Below are 25,819 nucleotides of genomic sequence, written 5' to 3' on the forward strand. Positions count from 1 at the left end.
TAATGACAGTTGAAAGAGTCAAAGGGCATGCACCAGCAGTCATCATGCGATTACAGTTCACAGGAAGCACTTTTTGTTGCTTTTTTTTTTTTCTTGGTTATTTCACTGACATTTATGTTTTGTTTTGTTTCTTTTTTGTAGAAAAAAATCATGCCTTAGTCTAGTCGACATTTTTCTTTACAAATCTTATAAAACTACACGTTGAACTCCTCTTTTTTCCTCCTCCTCTTCCTCTTTTCTCTTTTGTGATTCAGTACGGTCACAGGCTGAGGATGATTCTTGTGTTTGTTGTTCTTGTAGTTTGCACGTTTTTTTTTTAGTCTCTGTCGGAGTCTTCCTCTCCTCTCTGTTGCTCATTTTCGTCTGCGGTCTGGTTGTGTTTTTGATGAGGATGTTTTGGCAGTTGCTTTCCTGTCCTGGAAAACAAAACAAACAAAAAGCATTATTAAAGCAGCAGTTTTTCTGAATTGGTGGGCTCTACCAGTTTGCATTTCAGTCCTGTTGCTTCCGTCTGTCTTGATATAAAATGAATCACTCCCTGTGTGCAGGAATCTGAGAAACTCACTATACTGAGAAACCCAGAGAGAGCCGTGTGGAGCTGTTAGATAGGCCTAACAGATTTGTTACACACCACACTTTTTCATCATACATTTTCAGGATTAGTGTTTAGAAACAATGTCTAATTCAAGATCGTTTTCAGACATAAACTGCAGAAAATGTAGGGAAAATTTAGGCCGTAACATTTTGTGGGGTTTGCAGTTCACTCATGATGAATGTAGTGGGGGATTTTCTGGGTCAAAGACATTAGAGAGAGTAGGAGAACATCTGGAACATCCAGGTACAGGTGGAGTCTGGCTTAAGCCTGCACTCACTGTGAATTATCTGGAGCGTTTCCTGTCATGTTCTCACATGAATTTACTCAAGCTTGATTTCTGCCCTATATCATTTGACTTGAGAAAAATGGGCAGAACATTTCCTCTCCTATTAATTTGAAACTCTCTGCACTGGGCTAAGTGACTGATTCACAGTGGGTTCATAGCGTTTCTGTGTGAAACTATGGCATGTAAATGTAACACTGCAACTTTACCTTTCTAGCGAGCATGGTTCCATGTTCATCAGCAAACGGTGTCTCAGGAGCACAGTCCTCCTTCTCCCCTCTCTGTAAAGAAGAAACATCATTTGAATATAAATACAAAACCTATATGTCTATATTTCACATTGGCATCAAAGTTGTTTGTAATCAGGATGTAAAACAAAAGAGGAATGATCCGTCATTGCAGAAATTTCCCATGTGTTGCACCATGCGACATATTCTGATTATGTGTCTCCATCAAAATAATCAATTTTGATGACAGTTCTTAAGTGAGTCTAAAACTATTGATGAGCAAAAACAAATCAAAATGAATGTCTTCTCATCTGATCATTCAAAAAAAAAAGAAGAAGGATAAACAGGATGGACAAAAATGTTCCCCCTCCAGGCACAGGAAGTGGCGGGTGGTTGGCGTAGCAACCTGACCTGGACCCGCCTCTGCCTCTGCTCCAAAGTATGTTGGCCCGCCTCCTGGTGAGAGAAGCCCAGCCCCTTGCCATAGGGCCTTGTGTGCCCACGCAGCACATGAGAGTAACCCGTGTCACACACCGCAGTCAGCAGCGCCTCCTGAGCCACGTGCAGGCCCGGCCCGCCGGCGTCACGTCCTGGTGACACTGAGCCGACCCAGCTCTGCAGGGAGTCCTTGTCCTGTAGATATGGTTGAAATGCTCCACCTGCCACCACCCTGTGAAGAAATATATAATGATAAAGACAAGAAGGGGGAGAGGATGGTGTTATGTTGGTGGCCATTTTGACTATAGTTTGACCAGTTTGGTTTGATATTGATACATAGTCAATGCTGCCTTAACTGTGTACACCCCCTACTGGTCAGTCGCACCTAGAACCAACATAAGACGTGGCCGGTCTAGTGAAAACATGTCTGCCAGTGAAGACACAAGGAAAACTGATTTCTACCACTTTAACTACTAAAATCTGTTTAAGTCAGCAGTATCTTTCACACTTGCCTTCTCTGACTATAAACTTAGTAAATGTGACAGCAGCAAATCACCAGCTTGTGTGTCCCCCAAGAGCAAAAAATACTGTTTTTGTCTATGGACTTTGGTGAGTGTTTAAAACCAGTCACAAACGGCAGTCTAACAGCAAAATGTGGTTAGCTAAAACATTCTTAAAGGTCCAGTTGGTAAAAATGATAAGACTACAGGCTGTAACAAATGGATTAGTGGGCCTCCACTTTAAACTATGAAACACAAACTGGCTGTTTTTTCTGTTTGGGTTGTTGTAGAAGCATGCCATCACAAGAGGTTTTCCTCTACATATAACAGGGTTATTCTATTTCTATGAAAAAAACAGTTATTTAGAAGTGATTATGCACTTAAGCAAACATACTCTGCTGGCAGCCATGTTGTCAGTGAGAGCAACACTGTTTATAATTCAGTACCCCAGACAATCACACTTCAAAAAAACTTCAACTATCCCTTTAAAGTTGACATACCGGTTGTCTCCGTTGTGTTCTGTGGCCCGACTCAGCCCTGACACCTCACACCGCTGGGCGTACACCTGCTGGCCTGCAACAACAGAAATCCCTTCCACTGAACCCAGCCTTTCACCTCCTCCTTTTGCTCCTCCTCCTCCTCCTGCTGCAAAGGCGTCCCCTCTCCTCCCGTCCAACCTCTGACCTCCCAGCTGGCCGTTCAGGTTGACCTTTGGGACAGCGCCACTTGCCCTCACCCTGTCCCTTTCTGCCAGTGCACCCAGCAGCTCCTGTGGTGCCTCCTCATCCTCAACCTCTCCTTCCTCCTCCTCATCCTCCTCCTCCTCCTCAAGCTCCATGATGGAGCCGCTGGCCCCGCTGGCTCCACTGCTAGGGCGACCCAAGCTGTACGGAAGGGAGAGCGTGGCGCCCTCCGAGTCATCGGCCCGACTGCTGCCATCTAGTGACGAGTCCTCCACTGTAACCAGCGAGGGACTGACCCCTGCTGGCCACACCTGAACATCGGACATCTCCATTAACGTGTCTTCCTCTGTGGTGGCAATGGGCGCACACTCGAGGCTGGACACTTCCTGCCAGTAGGGCTCCGCGCCCAGAGGAGAGGGCAAGCTGTACTGCATGGAGGCCGGGGACAGAAGCTCCTCCTGCACCAGCCCGTAACCTGGAGGGAAGACAGGGGCGAGACAAAAGAAAAACTAACACCACGCAGGCACAGCCAGGGAGAGGACGGGGGGGTGGTGGGTCAACCGTTTCTCCTGGTTGTCGGGGAAACAGTGAGTCTCAGCTCTGTCCCAATATACTACATTCTTATTCCAACACCCTCAATAAATGCTCATCAATATATATTTCCACTTTAAAGCAACACTGTGTAATTTGACTAAGCAGCAGCGCCCTCTTCAGGGTCAAATGTTCACTCTGAGGTTTTTACATAGATCAATATAAAAAGCTGGGAGATCAACATAAGAAGCTGGCGCACTGACTACTGGAGAGATATTTTTAGTTTCCTGTTTTTGTTGTGATCTGAGAGTCTGAGGGGCAGATCAGGTAGAGATGTGCTGCGACAGGCACAGATGCTCCGAGATTAGATTAGATTCAACTTTATTAGATCCCACACCGGGGAAATTAATGGGGAAAACACTTTGGAAAAAGCGGGGGGAAGCCCGTGTTGGTGTTCTGCGCGCACAACTGGGCAAACTCATTTTGAAAAATGAAAGGCGATGGATTCGAGCAGATGCCAAATTCTTTGCCTTTGCTTTTGTTTTGGTTTCAGATTGGAAAGCTCGCCTCTTGTTTGTGCGAAGTGTGACATTTATTAATAGTGTGACCACACAATTTGTGCTGAAAGGTTGCAGTCATTGGGGTTGTGTCAATCTAAGCAATACAAAACAACCTACAGTAGTTTGATGGTGTCAGGATTCTGATTGAATGGCTTTAGGAAAACTAGAACCTGGATGAGTGAGGATCTACACAGACGCAGGAGAATAACACTTTTTCCGACAGGTTTCTCCACCCCAAAGACTATTCATTTAATTTATCTTTAGTTCAGCCTCACTCTTGAACTTGCTGGGTCTGATTGAAGAAGTTTAAATATGCTAAATAATGAAGCTTTCCCACTATATTTAGGAAAACCATTACTTAGTGTTGCTTTAAAGGGTAGAATTGAATAACACTCGGTACATTGACAGATTTCCTTCTTGTTTTTGGGTTTTATTATGTTACTGACATTGGGACACAGCAGTTAGAGTGAGGTGTGTGATAAAGGGGCTTGGTTTTTCATCCACTGTGAGGTGAACGATGCAGGCTTTGCCTCCATATAAGTAAGTGAATATACAGAGCATATACTGTATATACTGCATATGTTGTGGCTTGATAAGAGAAGGAAACGGGTGAGTCAGGAGGAATTATATGTGCAGATGGGGTTGGCACGATATAGATTTAGATTTCCAAAACTGTGTTATGATCACAAATTGAGTTTATTTATTATTCAGTCTATGGTGTTGGGTTTTGAAAAAGAAATTTAGATTTTTTTCAGGGATATTCCAGCAGATGTGATACAAAGATTATCTCTATTATCGTTCCAACCCGTGGTAGAACTCCCTGGGTGGGAGTCGGTAGCGTGTCACAGATTCTGTGGAGGAAAATGCTGAAAGTTACTGTTGCTTTCACACACTTCCCTGCTGCTGCACATCATGCTTTCATTTGTCTGCATACCAAGCACCAAACATCCGCTCTCTGAGATCACTGCATGTGCTCGCTCACACTCATACAGAAACGCAGACACGTTAAACAAAGTGTCATGTTTAAATACTTTAAATACTAAAATATAACCACTCAAAAAGTTGAAGTAGGCCTATGTATTTCTTATATTATGTTGATTTATAGAATTTATGTATAAATGTAAATGTAAGATATTCTGATTTAGACATTTAACATTTTTTCTGAATATTGTAAATGAAATTGCCTTCATGAAGTGATATTGAAGAGTGAAGACATATTTCACCTTAAAACATGCTGACATGAGGGTTGCACTTTTCAGTTTTGGAGGAAGAATCCAATGTTCATTGTGAGTTTGGACTTCAAATGTAACTTCAATCATTAAATTTACTGTATTTTCTGGATTCATCTGAATTAAATGATGGTCGATAGTGAATTTGCTTTTGCAATATACTAACACAAATATTACTTTTTTTGTTTGTTTTTATGTCATCTGTTATGACTGTTATTTTCGCTGATTTATCATGCTGCATTTTTGCTGATTTATCACACTACACCAGACAGGCAGCTGTCTGGGACAGGGAGGTGGGAGTGAAGAGGCTGTCCGCACGGTGGGTGAGACTTTTTCACACGGTTCACTGCAGAACATGGTGTTATACTGAAACGACGAGGTGTCCATTCACTAATATGCGAGCACATATTTATTTTGCATTAGCATGCTACTACTTTGCGGCTAACTTGGCGAACCTGTTTCCAAAGGTAAGCTAGCGAGGCTGACAGTCACAACAGCTAGCTACGCTAATGCTAATCATGCATTACCATAAATGAAAAATCTTCTTCAGCTCCCACTATAGGAATACATACGTCCTACGGGCACTGCACTAGTATTATTAACACACAAACTATTGTGTGTATTTTTAATAAATCACCTATAAATATCCAAACAATTATTGTAGTTCAATATAAATATTGTATGAAACATTTAACGAAGTATTCCTCATCTATTCTACTTCTAACTTATAGTAATAAGATTTATTGCAGCTGAAGAAAACACTATCAAGCATTAATGGGCTGCAGTATATGTGTGTATGTGTGCGTTTCTGGGATGGTACAGGGCCAGGATGATGGGAGGTGGCGTCAGAATGAGGTGAACAGGGTTGAAGGAGTAATGAGTCGGGATTAGAATGAGAGTTAGGATGGATCTGGTTTAACCTTTCCCTTCACTCCTGCCATTTAAACACAAACACACACACAAAACACACATTCACACAAGTGTGTGAAAAGCACAGGATGTAGTGAAGCACAAATACACTCCACAGTTTGTCAAAAATACACACCGACCAGTACCACAGACAGACGCACTGCACAGCACGCTACTCACTTCACTGTACACACACACTTACACACACCGACAACACCGCACTCATATTTACATACAAATGATGTCACACACTTTTAGTCTCACAGGTGACACTTAAATGTACATATATAATCACACAAACACACCTCACATTATCAAACAACATTCAGATAATGTCATCTGTGAGTTTATCATCAGACTTGGGCAAAAATGGATTAATAAAATCAATAAAACTGAATTGAATTTATAGCTGTAAATGTGGATATAAATTAAATATTTATGTTAAGTGTAACCCCTTCCCCCCAAATATTTACTGAATGTAATAATTGAAAATGAATTATTTTGCCCATGAATGAAAAGACATGACATCACAGCAACATTGTGCGTTGAACATTATTATAAGCTAGGTAGCTGGTTATTTGTTATAGCGTAGCATTAGACACACACACAAACCAATTTTTTTTACAAGAAAAGAAAATATGTATATGCATGTTTGTTTTTTTGTGTTAATATAGCATTTAAAACAAGACTGAATTACACCCAGTGAACAGAGAAAACATTTTACACTGTGAAGAGAAGTCATACATTAAAAGCATTCCATGCACATAAAGATGTCATAATCAAAAATAGCAAAATTTATTTCAGAAAAGAAAGTGCACACTCACACAAACATTACACAGTACAGACAAAAAACTTTTTAGGTAGTTCTAAGAATAATTATATTCAACTTTTATGTATAAATTCAATAGCTTTCTTTAGCTTTAAAAAAAAAATAGTCTAAAATATCTCTCAAACACACAAACACACCCAAACAGCAAAGCATGCGGCATGCACGTGCGCAAACTTTAGTAGACACACACACACACAGAGCTGGTTTGAGAGAGGAGGAGAGGGTCCACACTCGACTGAACGTGGGAGGAGTGTGGGGTAAATAAGATGACAAGAGAAGAGGAGGCCCAGAGGTCAACATGAGGTCATATGAGGTCAGAGGTCGGACAGGTAGAGCTGTGAGGAGGAAGAAGAGCAGGAGAAGGGAGGAGGGAGGAAGGAGCAGGACGGCTGGGCAGCAGATATGACATGTCATAGGTTCAGAGAGAGAGAGACTGACAGACGGAGGGAGAGATGGAGACAGAGAGAGAAAGAGAGGGAGAGCGCGTCCTGAGAAAAAAAGGCAGGTTGCAAAGACGTTGCACTCACGTAACGATAGGATAAAAATGTTCTAGGCAAAGATGCTGTGACATATTTTCTGTACATATCAGAGTACAGAAAACACTTTTATTTTAACTGTTCATCCTTCCACAGTGATAGAAATATGTTGGAAATAGGAGCAAAAACACTGGCCATCTTTATTTTATTCCTAGTTTGCTTTAAAAAACAACAACTCTGGATTGTAGTAAAAGGCAGTAAATTAAATTTGATTGATTTTAATGTCCTGCTCTCTCGCCAATTATTGAACGCAGGAACTGTATGAACTCAGTCTGCAGCTTAATTACTGTACAAAGACCAAAATGCAGGTCAATTTTACATTTATACTGTATACTAATAAAGAGAAATGGAAGTCACAGACCAAGTGGCATACAGTCCTCACTCTTCAACCATAATAATCCCTTTTGAAGGTTTGAAGCTTTGAGATTCATGATTTGACGGGCGCCATGTTGATGGACGACAACAAACCAGCTGTCAATCACACTGGTGTCCACTCATGTGTTGTGCATAATTTTTTACTTCTTCATTGAGACATAAATTTCAAAATTGACATTGAGACCCTTAATTCCTCAGAAAAATGTTTGCTGATGTTATAAATCAAGTGAGATTTAAGGCTAGTTTTCTCATATACTTGCAATCAAAGTGACTTCCTGTTAAAGTGGTTAACAGGAAGCAGAGAAATATCTGCGAGAGCAGTGACAACAGCAGTTTTTTACAATCCCATCTTATTGCCAGACAGTTCTGTGTATGTCAAAATGACATACACGTATTTGGATTACTGTTTTTTTAAGTCATTTCTTATCAGTGGTTTAAAATCAGACTGAAGATAATATAGTATGTAAATGTTAACAACTATGGTCTGCCATTAGTCAAGCATGAGATTCTGTTTAGTTCTCAGGCAAAGAAAGAGGAAGAAAGACAGAAAGAAAGAAAGAACGAGGAATAGAAACAAGGTATGAAGGCCCAGAGCACATCTGTGTACTTATGTTACCTTTGTGTATCCATCCCAGGCACACACACACGCACACACGTATACACACATACACGTATGTGCATGAGTACACGTCTGTGCATGTGTGCACACCCTCACACAGCAACACATACACCCAACATGTAACATTTAAAAAGTATGTTTTATTTCTAAAATCCCTGTTAGTAAGAGTGAATGGGGGTTATATCCTCATTTCTCATATTTGTTGAAGAAGAATAAGAACCATCATGTTCAGGGCTCAAATATGAAGTGAAAAGAATGCAACTGAAAAAAAAGAAGAAAAAACATGAATTATGCCACAGTGCCCTTGGTGCATGCTGCAAAAGGCTGGGTTAATGGTGAGAGAATGACACCATTCCTCAGAGCTTATTAAAACATGATTTGAGCTCCACCACCATCATCACTGCTTTCATTGACATGAGTAGCAAACCACCATGCAGCCCCTTCAACTTACCCCTTCTGAAAAACGGGGGTCTAATAACTCGTGGCTTGTGCACTAGGCGCGGTGGCCTTGTGTCCGTGATCTCTTGTGGAGCAACAGAAACAAGGTAAAAATGCTGTTACCCACACTCAAGGCAACATATAGTGTTGTCTTTTCGTGCATGTGATGACCACTAGTTCTGTTTGAGTAATTATGGCTTTATTCGCTCAAATACTTACTCAAATTGAATTATTTTGACTAACCAAAATAATCTGGGTCTAATCTGTAAGGATCTTATTTTGTGATCGTTACAGATCAACTAAAATAATCAAATAATATGAAATAATGAGCTTTATATTTGCCCCTATAAGCTGATGACTCATAAAGTATTCTCACACAAAACATCATTAATGACACTTTTCTCTTATATGAGAGCTGAGAAAATTCCTAAAATGTCACATATTTATATGGTTGAATACATTAAATCACTTTCTTTTAAAGTTTTAAAATCCACTGACCACTGATCAACATACTGTGTTGAACACGGCATGATCTGTGTGCGGTTTGTGACGTGTTCAAGTGCGTCTTACCATTGATGACACTCGGCGACAGCAGGGCGGAGTCACGGTTGCTGAGTCGACATGCTCCCTCCTCCAAAGAACCGGGTGCTGGCTGTGGAGCCTGACCCTCAAGAGACGTCACGATGTCCGCACGGTCGATGTTCCTCAGAGCGGCGTAAAGACTCTCCACTGAGGGAGCACAGCAACGGTTGGAGAGAGAGAGAGACAGAGAAAAAAGGACAAGAGTGCACAAGGAGATAAAGAAGCAAAGTCAGGAAAGATGGAAAGAAAAATACTGAGCCTCTAAATAAGCCTTTTATATGGACTTAAGGTAAGGGCCTTGCTCTATGGAGGCTGCTATGCTGACAAGCAGTCTCAATGGACTTATTCAAAATGCAAGCTCTATGTAAAACATAGCAGTGGGTGCACAGAAGCTCTGTGGCAGCAGACTGCTGCACACTGCACACACATCCAGTGTGAAACCGGCCTCTGGGATAATGTTACACTTACTCTTGGCCCTCTTGCCTTCTCTGCTCACCCACAGGTTGAGCAGGGCAGAGCTCTGGTCCAGCAGAGAGTTGGGATTTTCCACACGGATCCTGTTGATGTCGTCCACACCCAAGTGAAGCTCCCGTGCTAACTCTGCGAAGAGAGAGAGCGAAGCAGGTGAATAAATACACACGAAGAAGAAGAAGAACAGATAAGAGTAGAAAGTCACGTACAATAATATTATTTTAAGTGACTAACCTGCCCAACTCAAACCCAGCTGTTCAGATATGATGTTAATTTTGATCTCTGTCCTCTCCATGGCATTTACTGTGGCTGAAGAGACAAAATCACTAAGTTAAGGAACACCCAAAACTGAAAAAGACTGCATTCCAAGAAAAAGTACGAGTTGTTCTACTGAGCTGAGGAAACTGTGACTGACTCTTTATTAGGACATAACACATATAAATGTGTAAAAGTAGATGTCAGTGTTTTGAACTTAGCAGGTAATAAGTATTGGGTAAATGTATAATCTTTTTTATGCCTAGAATACTAGAGTACTTACCTTGACAAAAGCACTGCTCTGTTGAAGGAAATGAGCAGTGCCAGTACAACAATGTTTTTGTCCAGTTAATCCTTGTGGTCAGCACATCATATGTGCAAGGGACGGTTACAAAATCATTCCAGTGCTAGTCCCAACAATCAAAGTAGCATTCAGTAACTGTTACAGAGGGACTGAGGTGCAATGTAGCAGCGCTGTGTATTTGATAGACAGAAAAGGCCTTTCCCCTTCAATCCCACCCACTATCGGTGTCACGTGACCAGAATGGCCATTGAATCTGGTCATTAACCACAGGCCATTATAAGGGCTCGTCTGTCTAGCTCCACTGCGAGTTCCTGCTCATTTCCAGTGCTAAGCTACGCCGCTAACGCAAACAGCATCTGCTGCCATGCCATTGGAGGTCGCAGTGGAGACACCAGCGCCATGCAAAACCAATCACACTCGTCATTCATTGGTTGTCATAGCTACCAGGACACTGATGAAAGAAGAAAAGGCTATTTAGCCAAGTGCCATGGAGCCATTTTGTGAAATTGTTGTGAAATCTTTGTTCGTGTTTTGGTCACACATTCAGCCAGATTCGCTTCAACTGCACTGCAAGTCTGGGTCATACTGAGGAGCAGTGCATTGCATCCAATGCTCGGTCTGTGTGCCATGCGTACACCCAAGACAGATAGGGGGGAAATGGAGAGAGAAGCAGAGGGTTTTGGGTAAAAAGGGCAGTGCAACATTCCGTGTCCATCTCTGCCGCGTTTATATCAGGAGAGGGCTGAGGATCAGGCGGTGGATGACTCACCCGCTCCAGGCTCGTTCAGAGCGCTGTAGCGCTCTCTCAGGGCGAGAGGGGTTAAAGTTCTTCTGCGCTCCTCACTTCCAGCAACCTAGGATTAGATCAGAACAACAAAAGTCACATTATATTTAGATTTCTATCTGGGATGTCAGATAAGAGGTTGTAGTTTTTTACCCTGTAAATGAAAAAATTACAAATAATAAAACAAATCCTATATACCAATCAGTCAAATCAATAGCTTAATCATGAGGAAATAAAAGTAAAAAATCTATTTTTTGTTTGCAAACAGAATCTAAACTGTGTCACCTGATTCTGTTTTTGGGTGTGCATGATCATTTCACAGATTTCTGTAAAGGTCAACATACACTATACTTTTGGTATATAGGCAACCACATGACATGTTTATAATAGATAGACAGTGCACACATTTTAAACTTGCCTGAACATATTAACTTATTAAAACACTGGCCATGCCAAATTATGAGAGACTTACCATTAATAATAATACAATACAGTATATACAATATATATACTGTAGTGTCTTACTGTCCTCCAGCCAATCGATTGTTCTAGTGATGACATCAACTAGTGTGTTAACTTTAGTAAATGTGACTCCTCATCTGGAAAACGTCACACACTACAACAAATAGACATGGAGCTAAAATTAAAATTTTGTAAGTCCTTACCTTGACACAAGGTGGCATTGCTATGTTAAGGTTACACAGGACGTGCTGCGTGTCCTCATACTTGGTGCACTTCCTCAGAAAGGATAAAAAGCCGGTGGTATCCTTGTTGCTATCTCTGACCTGGTATCAAGAAAAGACAGATGAAGAAAGGAGAGAGGAAGAGACAAAGGACAGAGAATATGGACAGAGAAAACAGCAGGGAAATAGAGAAAAAAGATAGAGGACAGGATAGGTTGGCAAAAGGAGCAAGCAAAGAGAATAGGAAACAAGTGAAAGGAAGAGTCAGGTTAAGAGAGGAAATTAATGAGAAAGGAAGAGGAGGGGAAAAAAAAGACAGATCAAAAAAGTTATTAGATCCCTCCACAATGTTTTGATCATGTGGCACAGTAACATGGGACGAGAAGCAGGGGGAAACAGGGATGGAAGCAGTCCACAGGCAGGCGAGAAGGAGAGATTTACCTGCACATTTTACCTGGACGTCTGTCAGACCAGACAGTTACAGAGTGACCGTGAGAGAAAGAAAGAGAGACAGTGAGACAGACACATAGAGACAGGCAAGGACGCAAGATAGGAAGGCAAGCCAAGAAAGTGAGGGAGTCACAGGACATGCACACAGTTACCTGAGTGGGTTTGACAGGTAGATATGCAACCACAATTAAAGTATATTCATCAGAGTATTCATGTTGAAAAGTATTGAGGGATGGACATGGACAGAAACACAGTGACTGGGAGCTAGTAGTACCCAAAATTGAATGAATGAAAAAAGAAAAGGAAAAATGACACAAATGAAGAGGCACATACATAAGGAAACACAGAAAAAGTGCAAGAGAAATGACCAAACAGAAAAGTAAAATAATAATAATAATAATAATAAAAAAAATGATTTCACAATTAAAAAGATGAAGAGACATTCACATCATCCAATGTAATGTGTGGGAAATATATCAAAAGCTATCAAAACTACAACATTGCTTCATATACTGTACCTACAAACTAAAACTTAGTGCTTGGACTTTAATGAATGTAATTATGTGAACAATTGCATGGCTTCTCAGATGTAGTTTGGTGTTTCTGTGATGGTAAGTGCCAAGGAAACACACCGCTGTTATCTGAGTTTTTACATGCTAATGTTGAGACACACCGAGTTTAGCTTCACAGATATCACAGTACGCACAAAAACCAGCATGTGAACAGGTTGTCTGGGTGATCAGCAGGTGGGAGCTCAGGAGGGAAACTGACTAACAACAACAGGACACACTGAACCCAAGAACAATACGATCACGAACACAGTACTGTGTATGAATAGTGAGTGACAGAAAAGCAGGCATGTGAGCAGTGAGACAGAGACAGACCTTGACAGAGACAGGCAGTCTGTTATCTCTGAAGGCCTGGAAGCTGAAGCTGCGCGGTTGTTGCGTGGCTTTCCTGATGGGCACAAGGTTCCCAGAACACTCGAGGTGCAGCGGCATGCCCTCCAACAGCTGAGAAACAAATGGTACAGGTGACAAGATAACTCGGAAATGCATGTGATAATGATTCGACCCTCAGGATCAATGTCATTAGCATCTTTGACAAAGACAAAGTGACTCCCCTGTAAGGCAGAAAAGACTTCAGTTGGAGATTCAAACGCATCATGAGGAGGCTTTGGAAACAATATCAGCAAAACCAGCAGTGACTGATACTAGCTGCAATGTTGGCAACCAGTACACTTTAGGATTGTTTTTTTATTATTTATGGTTTTTTAATCATTAAATGTTCTGGCACCTGGCTGAACTGCTGCACATACACGCTCCAGTCAGAGGTCGGCTAACCAGCTGTTACTGGAAGTCCCAAAAACTTAGCTAGAGACCAGAGGTGACCGGGCCTTCACAGTGACAGCTCCTCTGCTTTGGAATTCACTGTCCTGGTAACTCAGATGTGCCCAGTCTTTTGAGCTCTTTCAATCTTCTCTAAAAACCTACCTTGAAGTTTAACTCATGTTGAGCTGGACTATTACTGTATATGCTTTCATTATGCACTGTATCGGTTTGTTTTTTTCTTTTCTGTTTTTCACTGCATGTTTTTGACATCATTCTGTACAGCACTTTGGTCAACCTCGGTTGTTTTTAAATGTGCTCTATAAATAAAAGTTGAGTTGATTGTCCGATATTGAAATCTGCTCCCTAAATCACTCCCTGCATGTGCAAAACACAGCTGCTGCTGTTCCAGCACCACGCAGCTCCAAATTTCCTGGACACAGTCTGTACAAGTAACAGTGTAAAAACAAAAATCTCCTGTTTTTATGTGATAATTAAATTAACTAGAAGTGTAATCTATCCATACATAAACTGTGTAGATGATAGATAATTTACATAATTAGGAGCCAACTGTCTAAAATTATTAACTAAATACACTGGCTCTGGGTTTCAAACCTCAATATCTCGACTGCGCGCCACTTCAGTGAAGTTTTCGTGCAGCTCCAGCGTCTTGTCCATCTTGTCGTCGGTCATGCAATAACAACGCAAGCGTCCTTCGCGGGCTTCATTCATTTTGGCGAAAATAACAAACTTGGCCATATATGGCACAGCCATTAACTCCCGGTACAGCAAGTTGGCAAAGGTCACAGCCTCTGCTGTGCGAGGACAATCCGCCAGCCAGAATCTAGATGGAATAAAAGAGACAAAATGTGGCAGGTTATATTAATGACGTGGGGAAGAGAAGGGGGGGAACAAAGCATATCCTGATTTCTAGTGAGGTGCTCACCTTGCAGACACATTAGTGGTAAAGCTGGCACAGTTATTGGCATACATCAGCTTTGTGGTTCCAGTGATGTCCTCCCACTGAGCTGGTGCTGTTCCACCTGAGGCACAACAACCATTAGTGTCATTAGTGCTCTGATAAACAAGGTAAACATTCATAAAATTCAACTAAAAGTAATTTTGTTACAGATCTTCTTCAAAGTCATCTGTACCAATGACACTGCACAGGAGGCGTAAGCTGGTGGTATCACCCTCCCCAGCATCCCTGGGACTCTCCTTCCAGGATGGTGGCAATGGGATGCGCAGTCCGATTGGACGGTGGAATTTGCGTCGGCGTGGTTCGATGGTGACCACTGGGCTGAAGGTCGCCTGGTTTCCAAGCTGTCGAGTCAGCAGTTCATCAGGGATTGGCTGTGCCTGTAGTGGAGTTGGTGAGGGGGGAAAAAAAGAGTTAAGCAGGAAAAAGGAAAAAGAGACAGAAGAAAATAGAAGGAGTTGAACAGAAGGCCGAGGTATAAATATGCAATATAAAAATTCAAACACAAGCACAGTATAAAAGCTAAAATAGACAAAAGTGATCCAAGAGGAAAGGAAACACGAGCACGGAGAGGATACAGAACAGGACAGAAACATCAAACTCACAGCCATACTCACACATGCAACCCATTAAAATTTCACACCTGACCCAACTCAGATCAGTGCATCAGCTTGGTCAGTGTGGCTCGCAAATTAAATCAGGGAACTGAGGAGTGATGAATGGCTGGATAAAAAAAAGGGAAAACATAAACATAGCAGCAGAAGGCAAAGCAAGACTTGCACACATGCAATTTCCTCAAACAACATAAGTGCCATGACAGCTTGCTGCTTTGAAAAACAACATAAACAGTGTACAATGCAGTGTACAAAAAAACAAATGGGGAACCTATAATTTGTCAATATATTTCTGCCATGGAACAAAAAGCCAAGTGAGTATGAGTGTGTGTCAAGTCTTTGTGTGTGTGTGGACATCTCGAAGAGTGAGTCAACCATACATTTGACTAAACGCTCCAGTTTGGCAGGACAGACATCACGTTACAAGTAAAGCACATTGAGAAACACTGCAGTACAGCAAACTAATTAATAGTTATTAATAGTAATAGAAAAATCTCATATGAACACTATCCATAACTATATCAGTGTTTGAATTTATTAAAATGAATTTCGGGTCATTATAAATTCACAAATGTCCGTCAAAGCACATGAATCATAATAACGATGTGTTCGAAATCAATCAGCTGTAAAGTGTACGTATCATTTGTCGAACAGAACATCGATGTCAGGACTTGAAATATGTCATATTACCTCAGCTCATAAAGATTACAAGACAAACAGAAAATGTGGCAGGTAAATGTGTTGGCACAGTCCACTGAATCACAGATTGAAAATCAGTTGCTGCATAATTCCAACATCTGTGCTCAGTGATTCATTAAAAAAAACAAAAAAACAAAAAAACACCAGATTGCCTTCAAAAGCAAAATAATAAAGAGATAAGCAATTATGAAACGTGGGGATGTGAATGTGAATGGTTTATTCCTGCCTTCTCCGATCTTTTCTTCTTTGCCTATCCACTGATATACTGTCATTCCTCTGCTTACCTGCAGTCCCAGTCTCACTCTTTTGGTGACGGCCGTCTCGGGGAAGATGGCCTCGACATGTGGCACCAGTTTGCAGCTTAGTCTGCCACCCTCGGGACCAATCAGGTCACTCTCCTGCTGAATGCGGGAAACCACGGCAAAGTAGAGTGGGAAGTCAGTGGAGATGATGCGACGGATTCTCTTCTTCTCCAGCTCATCATGACTCTCCAGGTCTACAGAGGGGACAGAGGAAACAAGAACAGTATTATGGACCATTAGAACCATAATATGTGCATGAGTGAGCCGACATCACTGCTTGTATATGTCAATCTTTGTACAACCCTCCTATAAAAAGCACCTGTCCTTGTTCTGCAGCTGCAGCGTCATATATCAAGACTAAGACTATGCAAGGTCTCACAGAGAGAGTGATTATTGTCACACTGACCTTCATCCATGCCATTCAGAATAGTTTCCAACACTTCGTCGCCATAGCGATTGCGATGTTCCTTCCAAACTGAGCCATTTTCGCTGCGGAGGACCACAAGCTCTCGGTCCCCTCGGCCCAGTGAGGCAAAGTGTGGGATTTCCACGATTACTGGCCTGTGGTAGAAATGACAGCTTGCATAAAAATCTGGATTCAATTATTTTTTCAGGCTTGTTCTTTATTGATATTTGAATACAAAAAGAAATACATTTTGTAAAACTATACACAGCCTTGTTTTAACTAAATGATTGAATTTCTCAATGTATTCTGTATGTAGATCTAACATCATCCACTAGATGGCAGAATAACCATGACAAACTTCATGTAATATATAATCTGATTTTATGAAGTTTTTTTTGTTGCACCCGAAGAATGTTTGTGAATGTATTACAGTATTTTTAAATTCCTTAAATTCCAAATACAGAAACTTTAACTCACCCAAGAAACTGCATACTGGAAGGCCCCAGAGAGATGATACGGGAAGCAAGCCCCTCCCCTTCCACCAGTGGAGGAGGTGTGGTCAGTTTCTGTGGTTTGACCAGGCGGCAGGTGATGCGTGTGGGTGCAGCACAGGTTCGAGGAGGAATGATGACCCGGAGACCGTGGTGTCTGCTGCCGCGCATGGAGCCTCCTCGAGCGTCCACCATGAAGCTTACCAGGAAGCTGGGGGTCACACGGTGACACTGGCTTTTATTTTTTATTGATGAGATCAGCACACTTAATCTGTGTGTGTACTTTCTTTTTTTATTTTACCTGTTAAGGACCTATTCTGGCATAAACACTGACCTTAACAGGACCATTAATCCTCATGTAGACCAAAAGCTAATGAGGCAAAACCTAATTTCTGAGGAACTGGTTAAAGTTTAGGTTAGGGTTAAGGTTATGGATAATGCTTTCTTTAGGCTGTACCAATGAATGCAATTCAATGCAGTGTCCTAAGAAGAATAGCCACACAAACCTGTGTGGGTGTGTGTGTGCATGCACCAGGGCAACTACTCTCCTTTCATGAGTTCTAATTTTCCATACACCGTCCTTCATATTCCACTTTACAACTGCTGACTCACTGTGGTTTGCATAAATGGTGACTGGGCAGACTTAATGAATTCACATCATGCTGCATTAACCTTAACAGCATGCGGTTTATGTGTGGCACAACATAGTCCATGATCGTAAACATGTATCATTAATCATAATAGTGGGTTAAATTGAATAAAAATCATCCCCATACCTGTAATGAATATAAGGGTTTTTGACAATACTGTGTGGGGTGAGTACATAGTTTGAGTATCTGTGGTTCAGTCTTGGGTCACTCGTCTTCATCAACACTAATGATTTGTCACTGGTGATGATTTGATGCCAGGGATGATCCATGATGATGACGAGTGACCATAAAGAATGAGAGATGATTCTGTTAAGTGCCGCATCCACTGTGCAGCCACACTTTTCATAACATTTTTCCTTTGACTTCATCTCCAGTGTCCTTGAGTTCATGCTGTCCTTTTAAATTACATTTTTAACACCAGGCCTTGTGTAATCTTTAAAATAGTCTTCATAATGAGATTAAAATAAATAAAAAAATAAAAAAATACATTTTAGCACAAATAAAATAAAATATGAATATCAACAGGGTGGTAAATGTTTTATTAGCTCACCCGGTGTGAATAGGGCTGGCCACAGGGCTGACATTATCTGAAGTCTCTGTAGCAGGACTGCTCGGGATAAGAGAGTCTTCATCATACTCCTTTGGCAGAGGGATGGGGGTGTGCTGAGGTCAGAGAGGGAGAACAAAAGTGAACATTTGAGAGGCAGTAAAATAACCATTACTGAGAAGATTAAGACAGAGAATATTGAAAAGGGATGACAGTAAAGAGAGATGCATAGAGAGGGAAGGAGAGGAGATTAAAAACAAAGCACGGTGAAAATGATGAGAGAAAGAAGAGGACTTCAAAAATACACTTTTACAAGTTAATATCTGTCTTTGATAACATAGCACAGGCTTCAAAATAAGTTATGGATGCACTAAAGATCATGGTTAAGCCTACCTCTAAGAGAACTGTTTCTGGGGACACACAAGGAATCCTGGGAATAGCAGGAGAATACGGCCTGTGGCAGAAGAAGTCAGAATATGTGACTATAATTCTATAAAAGAAACCCTAAGAAAAATGATCTCATCCTGCTGTACTTTGTTATCATTCAAACATTTTCTATGCCAAACATTCAATGGCTAGAACAAAGTTATTCTACGTTCTTACTTTGTTTATTTGTGAGTAATGTACACAATACATCATGTGACTTACGTGGTACCCAGGCCACCCTCAAAGTCTCTTAGAGTCTTCTTGGGGGACAGGAAGTCATCATCCTGATCTTTGAAGTCGTCAAGCTTCAAGTAGCGTGCTCCATCCATCCCGAGCAACTCGTCACCTGTGGGCAAAACAACAAGTTGAGGAATTTGGGACAAGGAGGGAAAAAGGAAAAACAGAGATGGGTAAAGAAGAGATTGCAAAAAAAAAAAATAAAGCACATAAACAATTGGGACTAGGAGAGAAAAGGACAAGACCACAGGGCAAAATGACGATGAGTTCAACTCTCTAGTTCTTCTAATTTCAACTATTTATTTCCAAGTGACAGTATGTTGAAGTGTGGCCGACTTCGCCACTTCAATCAAAATAATGTCACTTCATGAAATTCATCAAATGCAGAAGCAGTAGTTGTTACACCAACAAATTTCCCATCCCTTCACCTTCACGAAACCACAGAAAAAAGATGATCACAATGCAATTTCAGACACACAGGTCACACTGAGAACATCTAGAGCAAAATGGAAACCAAAGGAATAAAAAAAGAAGAAGATTGGTAAGACAGTGAATATCAACACAGTTTAGGACAGAGCATGAAACGGCAAACTGCGAAGCACCTGAGACAGCTTTTTTTTTTTTTAGTGAGCATGACCATTAAAGATGAAATCACATGTGGTGATGGTTGTTTCTGTGGGAGAAAATACCTCAATTATTAAGAAAGAATGATATTGAAAACATAATCATATGAAATGATATTTAAAACACATAATTATGAGCATAGGCATAGCCGCCTTATTCTTATTCCTGGAGGCACTACTGGAGAAATGATTAAGGGTGGAACCTATGAAGCAGAAGAATAAAAAAATGTCTCTACAGTGGCAAAACACGCTGGAGCATGAGCATCCTGCAGTTCTCCAATTCACCTGATGTTGAAACTAAAACCCAAGGCTCTCACATGGCTCTATGTCTACCTATGAATAAATAAGATTTTTAAGGACTGACCTTAACACTGATAAGCCTCAATGCTTTTGAGGCCTCTGTAGCAACAGATTTAATGATGTTGCTAAATATGCTAGTGTACACTAGCTATAGGTTATCCTTCCATCCCAAAATACCCAGTAAATCTAAACTTTTTCAAGACATTGTTGCATCGAATTGTTCTGATGTGAAATTCTTACACAGTGAAGCAGGCCAGGAGTTTTAAAGTAAAAGTCTATTTAAGTCTCTTTATATTTAAATACAACACACATCCCGATTGTAACTCGTCCTCGAGGTAACAGGTGATTTAGCCACATGTTAAATTTCACGATCGATCTCAGTGATTAGGGTCCAGTTGCAACGGAAAACACCAGCTCTGCTTCAGTGGCAGGGCACATCAAAAGTATCATCGGGGATAGGATGTGAACGCAATTAAAAGAAATGCAGCACGAAGTAACTTTTTAAAATTTGTTTTAAAAGTTGCCCTGATTTGATCCGATTTCTTTAAAGCAGAGAGAGAGAGACGAAGGTACAGACAATAATTCTGTGTTGATTGTGGAAGTGTCACAGCTGGGTCTCAGTGTATGTAACAACCCAGTGATCAATTAGGCTGTTAAAAGTAGGAGCAACTGCTATGCTGCTGAATCGGAAGGAGGCCATATATCATCTAAATGCTGAGATACTGGACTTCTGTTAATAATGAGACCATGAACAGATGTGCACTGCACACTGGCAAAAAAAGGAAAATGTTGTGACTACATGCTGATGGAAAAACAGAGACACTTTTTTCATTTAAATAAATCTCTGAGCAGGAGAGAACAACAGTAGAAGACAAAAACAAACAGGGCTGGAGTTGAGAGCAGACTCAGAGGAACTGATAAGTAAGACAATTAGTGATGCACAGAGAAAATGAGAAGTACAACTGCAATGAAGGCACAAGGTCACTAGCCATGATACAGACACAATCCTACCTAACGTTAGCTGGGCAACCCCTAGAAAACAAATGGGGAAAAGTGTTATAAACAGTTACATATACATTTAAATACAATTGGCACTTTGGTATGTCAGAATATCTCCAAAACAGTCTTTTCTGACCAGAGTCAGAGCTGAAAATGAAATATCAATGCTGGATCTGTGATTTGTTTAATGTAATGAAATCTAAAAGCATACCTTCATCCTCTGAAACATCCAAAATCTCATCCACTGTCTCAGGAAAACTCATGCGATGCTTCTCTGCAGTGATCTGTAAAGAGCAAGGGGAGGTTGGAAGTGAGACGTGTTGCAGAGTGAGATGGAGCAGAAAAACAGACGGAAAAACAAAGACTCAGTTTGCAAACAGTGAAGGGAGCCGAACCTGATCACGACAAGGAAATTATTTTATTGAACACCTGAGTCACGGTGTGTCAAGGCTACTTCTGTGCGCATTAGTGTCGCCATGCAAACCAAGCATGATGTGTTGCTCACCGTGGAAACAGACTCCTCGGTAACCAGCTTCAGCACGTCAATGACCGAGATGTAACCCAGGCGCTTTGCAATGCCAAGAGGAGACGTCCCATTCTGTACAGAGGAGGACGAGTTAAGTCGAGAAAGATCACACAAAATATGTATTACTACTTAGGTATTAACAGGAAATAATATAATACCATCTCGTCAGATACAGTAAACTCTCACTCATTTGTTAGTTTTACAGGAAATGTCACAATGTAATACACTTTTTAAACATTTGCCACTGTACAGGCTCAAAAAGCAGTCAATAAACAGTATATTAAATGAATGCAAAAGAACAGTTTGTAGTTTTTAATCAAATTTAAAAGGAAAAAATTAGACTGGTGTTAAGACAAAATGAAAATGCAAAACTATAGACTTCAACACAAACACAAGGAACATAAAGCAATATATTTATTATATTATAATCCACACTTTTGAGCAATTATAGTTGTGGTAATTTGCAACACATTCATTAATTCAGAATATCTACTGAATATGAGCAGGAGAAAATTGCATATAAAACATTGCATATATAGTGACTGGAAATGATTTAAGTATATTCATTTGTAACAAAAGAAGACATAAGGCATTTGTGTCTCACCGATGTGATCTCATTGGGCTGGGCTCCATGTTTCAAGAGCAGGGTGACAATATCAGTATGGCCCTGCTGAGCCGCCTGGTGGAGAGGGGTGTAGCCCATCTGGGAAAATAAGAGGGGAGAACATTCAGCAAAAGCTAGCAGCGTTTCCATCTATGATTTTGGCACCAAAAAAACCCCAATGTGGCTCCCATCAGTCTGCCCATATGCATTAACTAATTACTGGGGGGCTACACAAACAAGGACACAAAACCACTAATAGCTAGTGGCTTTAACGTGCTAATCAAAAGGACTGAGTAGAATAATGACGATTACCCTTGTCTTGCTGTCCACATGAGCCTGCTGCTGCAGAAGGAACTTCACCATCTTGATGTTGCCATAGTGACAGGCCACATGAAGGGGTGTGTAACCCATCTGAGATGCATCATGGGGTTTGAAAGACATAATAAACATAATGATGATTCCTAATAATTAAATAATCTGTTTTTAAAGAAATTAGTTTAGATCAGCTAGCAATCAACATCTTAGTGGCACTTATTTTTGTATACGCACCCTTGAAGCTGCGTATACAGAAGCTCCCTGTTTGACCAGTGTGTCAGCGATGCCCACATGACCCTCCTGAGCTACAAGATGCAGAGGGGTCAGTCCACTCTAAAAGAAAAACAATCAGAGTGATGAGTATGATGACGGTATTTTAAGGTTTGTCTGTTTTGTTGGATATAATAAAGTGGAGTCACACAACCATACTTTTCATTCTCAAACATTCTTGCAATCATAACAGCACACATTACATTTCACCTCCCCCTGAGACTGGGGAATTTTTGATCCAGTCTTCTGTTGTACCTTGTTTCCTAGATTTACGTTGGCCTGTTTGGAGATGAGCAGAGCCACCATGTCAGGCCGTCCCTCCTGTGAAGCCAGGTGCAGGGGTGAGATGCCTTGGAGGGACTCTGAATTGGGTGAAGCCCCGTTCTGCAGTAGACAACTGGCAACTTCCATCTGGTTCTGCTTGGCTGCTATGTGCAGAGGAGTGTAACCGTTCTGTAGAGAGAAACAAGGACAAACAGATGCAGACCGCCACCTTTTTTCAGCATCCTTCTTTTCTAATTTTACATTTAACTAGACTGGTGTTGTAAGGGAGCAAAGACGTACCCTGTTATTTACTGTAAGTTTTAGGAAGAGACTAATTTCAGTCTGTTTTGGTAATTGTGTCAGTGACAGATTCTGTGCACACATACGTGCATGCACGCGTATGTGAGCGTCTTACTCGAGCTGTGCTGTGTGCAGATCCTCCCTTGCTGACCAGAAGTCTAACAACATCCAGGTTGTTGTGATGGACGGCCACATGAAGAGGTGCCAGACCATTCTGTTAAACACACATAGACATACAAATGTGCACATATATAAAACAGTAGACACACATACAGAAAAACCCACACACAATTTGCACAGCTATTCTTGGGGTACTAAAATGACATCCATTCATTTGGACAGCCACACAAAGCATTATCATTAACCTTAACCATAACCAGATAATGCTTTAACCAAACCACAACTCCACAGTGCCTAAGAATTAGGTTCTGCCTTATAAGGATCAGGTTCTGGTCTCCATGAGGACTACTGACAAGGTCAGTGTTCATGCCATAAAGAGGTAACAAATACAAGTACACACACATAAATACATATATAAAACATAAAACACATGCCATGATAATCTATCAATCAGTCTGACATCCATCTCAGTGAGGTCAGGCTTTCTCACTAAACGACAAAGATCTGAACTACAAGCAGCACAGATTGTCTCACCTTCCCAGCTGCATTTGGATTAGCTCCTCTTTCCAAAAGTAGCTCTGCTACGTCTACCTTTCCATATTTAGAGGCCACATGGAGGGGAGTGAAGCCTTTCTGCTCAAAAGAAAGAAGGACAAACGGAGCTATTTTTTACATAGTTACTGTATCTCATGCTATTTTTGAAAGTGGTCTTTTTTCATCATTTTTATATTGTTTGGAAGCTGAACTTAAAGTAGCATCAAACAGCAATAAAACTGTACATTAACTTTTTTGTGTGCCAGTTATGGTTGAAATAACCTTCCATGCAGGCATCTACCCTACCTTCGTCATCTTGATTTGCTGTGCCCCGGCGTCCAGCAACATTCGAATGGTGTGTACATGTCCCTCACGTGCAGCAATGTGTAAGGGCGTGTGGCCTGCAGTTGTTGAAGAATCAGGGTTGGCCTTGTGCTCTATGAGCAGCTTGACAAGCTCCTTGTGGCCCATACGAGCAGCACAGTGTAGAGGTGTCTGGTCATCCTGGACGAGGGAAAGGAGGTTCAACAAGCCAGACGCCTCTTATTGATCTGTCTGTGATGTTTGCTAAAGTTATTGTGTACTTGAGTTTTAAAGCAACACAAAATGGCCCTCAAGATATACAGAACTGAGTGACAACAACAGATACGATGACTTAAGCAAGACTTCACAGCTCATAAATACCTTAGCCTTGGCATCTACTTGGGCTGAATTCTGCAGCAGGAACTGAGCAACTTCACAGTGTCCAGCTCTGGAGGCCATGTGGAGAGGAGTCTCTACTTTCTGGTGGAATGAAAAACATACACAACACTCAATGTAGACATTTTAAGTTGCAAACAACAACAAATGTATGTTTTATAACTTTAAAATCCACATTTAACTGGGGTTTTTCACTGAAACAAATGCAACAATAAATCCACCTTGTTCAACTAAGAATATATGGTGGATTTTTACGTACAAAATGAATCACCTTCTGTCGTAAATTAATGTATGTTTTTGTATGTTCACTCTCTCTAAAGTACCTTTTTACAAAGCATCAAAGCATGGATACTAATAAGCTGGTAATATTACAATAAATATAATGCAGTGATGTCGAAAAAAAGACAGGGTTCTCACCACATTGGAAGCATTAGGTGAAGCCCCTCTTTGAAGCAGGTGCTTCACAATATTCAAATGGCCCATGAACGCTGCTACATGAAGAGGAGTGAGACCAGACTGCACACACAAATACAGACATAGTATGCATTACAGAGGCATTAAGTGAAGTTCTTGGCTAAATTGGCTAAATCTGACCAACAGGAATTTAAAAACTCTATCTGACGAGATGTAGCAATGTAGAAAATACCATTGCTTGAGTATAAATTAAGATTCGAGAAGCTGCAAATTAAGTCAAAAGAGTCATGTCAGACGAACTCTTCTTCTTTACACCAGCAGGTTTCTAACTTTTTGTCCTTTGTGGTCACATCGTCTCACCTCTGTGACAGCTTCTAGGGAGGCAGAGTGCTTCAGCAGCAGGTCCATGGACCGCATGTGGTTCTTCTTGCAAGCAATATGGAGAGGTGTGAAGCCGTTCTGGAAATAGAGAGGAAATGTTTCACAACAAGATGCGACAGCACACACACACCGGTCAAAAGAGGAGAAGTCTTGTGTTATACTTAAAATTAGTAAGGTATATCTGAACTATTACCAAAATTCTGAAAACTCATAAATCACTGTTCCAAAGTGTTCCTACAATCAATATGACAGTTTCAAACTTTTTCTCCCAGTTTAAAATGTGTCTAACGAAGAAAGTTCATCACCAGAGCGCGTGCATTGGCTTTGGCCCCCTTGTCCAGTAGGACTTTGGCCATGCGATGGTGACCACAGTGGGCTGCTACATGAAGAGGGGTTAAATGGTCCAACGTGATATCATCAATCTCAGCGCTGCATTGCAGCAGCTGCTTGACACAGTCCATGTGGTCCCCCTGAGCTGCCATGTGGATGGGGGACAGACCATTCTGTACG

General features: G+C 41.1%; 1 protein-coding gene across 1 annotated transcript in view; it reads right to left on the reverse strand.

Annotated features, from left to right (window-relative positions):
• Positions 1-290: 290 nt before the first annotated feature.
• The window catches only part of ank1b (ankyrin 1, erythrocytic b), a gene marked incomplete at its 5' end in the record, with an annotated part of 59,037 nt that continues 33,508 nt past the window's right edge, over positions 291-25,819 (reverse strand). The window contains 34 exons of the mRNA XM_083903028.1: positions 291-416; positions 1,088-1,159; positions 1,640-1,775; positions 2,544-3,201; positions 8,766-8,837; positions 9,323-9,481; positions 9,803-9,934; positions 10,040-10,114; positions 11,134-11,218; positions 11,814-11,933; positions 13,166-13,294; positions 14,225-14,453; positions 14,556-14,652; positions 14,764-14,968; positions 16,186-16,397; positions 16,610-16,764; positions 17,087-17,311; positions 18,301-18,413; positions 18,691-18,751; positions 18,946-19,069; positions 20,895-20,915; positions 21,094-21,166; positions 21,388-21,480; positions 22,013-22,111; positions 22,325-22,423; positions 22,562-22,660; positions 22,853-23,050; positions 23,277-23,375; positions 23,816-23,914; positions 24,122-24,319; positions 24,500-24,598; positions 24,932-25,030; positions 25,289-25,387; positions 25,615-25,812. Coding sequence (XP_083759154.1) covers positions 354-416; positions 1,088-1,159; positions 1,640-1,775; positions 2,544-3,201; positions 8,766-8,837; positions 9,323-9,481; positions 9,803-9,934; positions 10,040-10,114; positions 11,134-11,218; positions 11,814-11,933; positions 13,166-13,294; positions 14,225-14,453; positions 14,556-14,652; positions 14,764-14,968; positions 16,186-16,397; positions 16,610-16,764; positions 17,087-17,311; positions 18,301-18,413; positions 18,691-18,751; positions 18,946-19,069; positions 20,895-20,915; positions 21,094-21,166; positions 21,388-21,480; positions 22,013-22,111; positions 22,325-22,423; positions 22,562-22,660; positions 22,853-23,050; positions 23,277-23,375; positions 23,816-23,914; positions 24,122-24,319; positions 24,500-24,598; positions 24,932-25,030; positions 25,289-25,387; positions 25,615-25,812 — 4,695 coding nt within the window. The 3' untranslated portion in view covers positions 291-353. The remainder of the gene's footprint in view (positions 417-1,087; positions 1,160-1,639; positions 1,776-2,543; positions 3,202-8,765; positions 8,838-9,322; positions 9,482-9,802; positions 9,935-10,039; positions 10,115-11,133; positions 11,219-11,813; positions 11,934-13,165; positions 13,295-14,224; positions 14,454-14,555; positions 14,653-14,763; positions 14,969-16,185; positions 16,398-16,609; positions 16,765-17,086; positions 17,312-18,300; positions 18,414-18,690; positions 18,752-18,945; positions 19,070-20,894; positions 20,916-21,093; positions 21,167-21,387; positions 21,481-22,012; positions 22,112-22,324; positions 22,424-22,561; positions 22,661-22,852; positions 23,051-23,276; positions 23,376-23,815; positions 23,915-24,121; positions 24,320-24,499; positions 24,599-24,931; positions 25,031-25,288; positions 25,388-25,614; positions 25,813-25,819) is intronic.

The sequence above is a fragment of the Microchirus variegatus genome, assembly GCF_963457635.1.
Source record: "Microchirus variegatus genome assembly, chromosome: 16".
In the NCBI taxonomy this organism is placed as follows: domain Eukaryota; kingdom Metazoa; phylum Chordata; class Actinopteri; order Pleuronectiformes; family Soleidae; genus Microchirus; species Microchirus variegatus.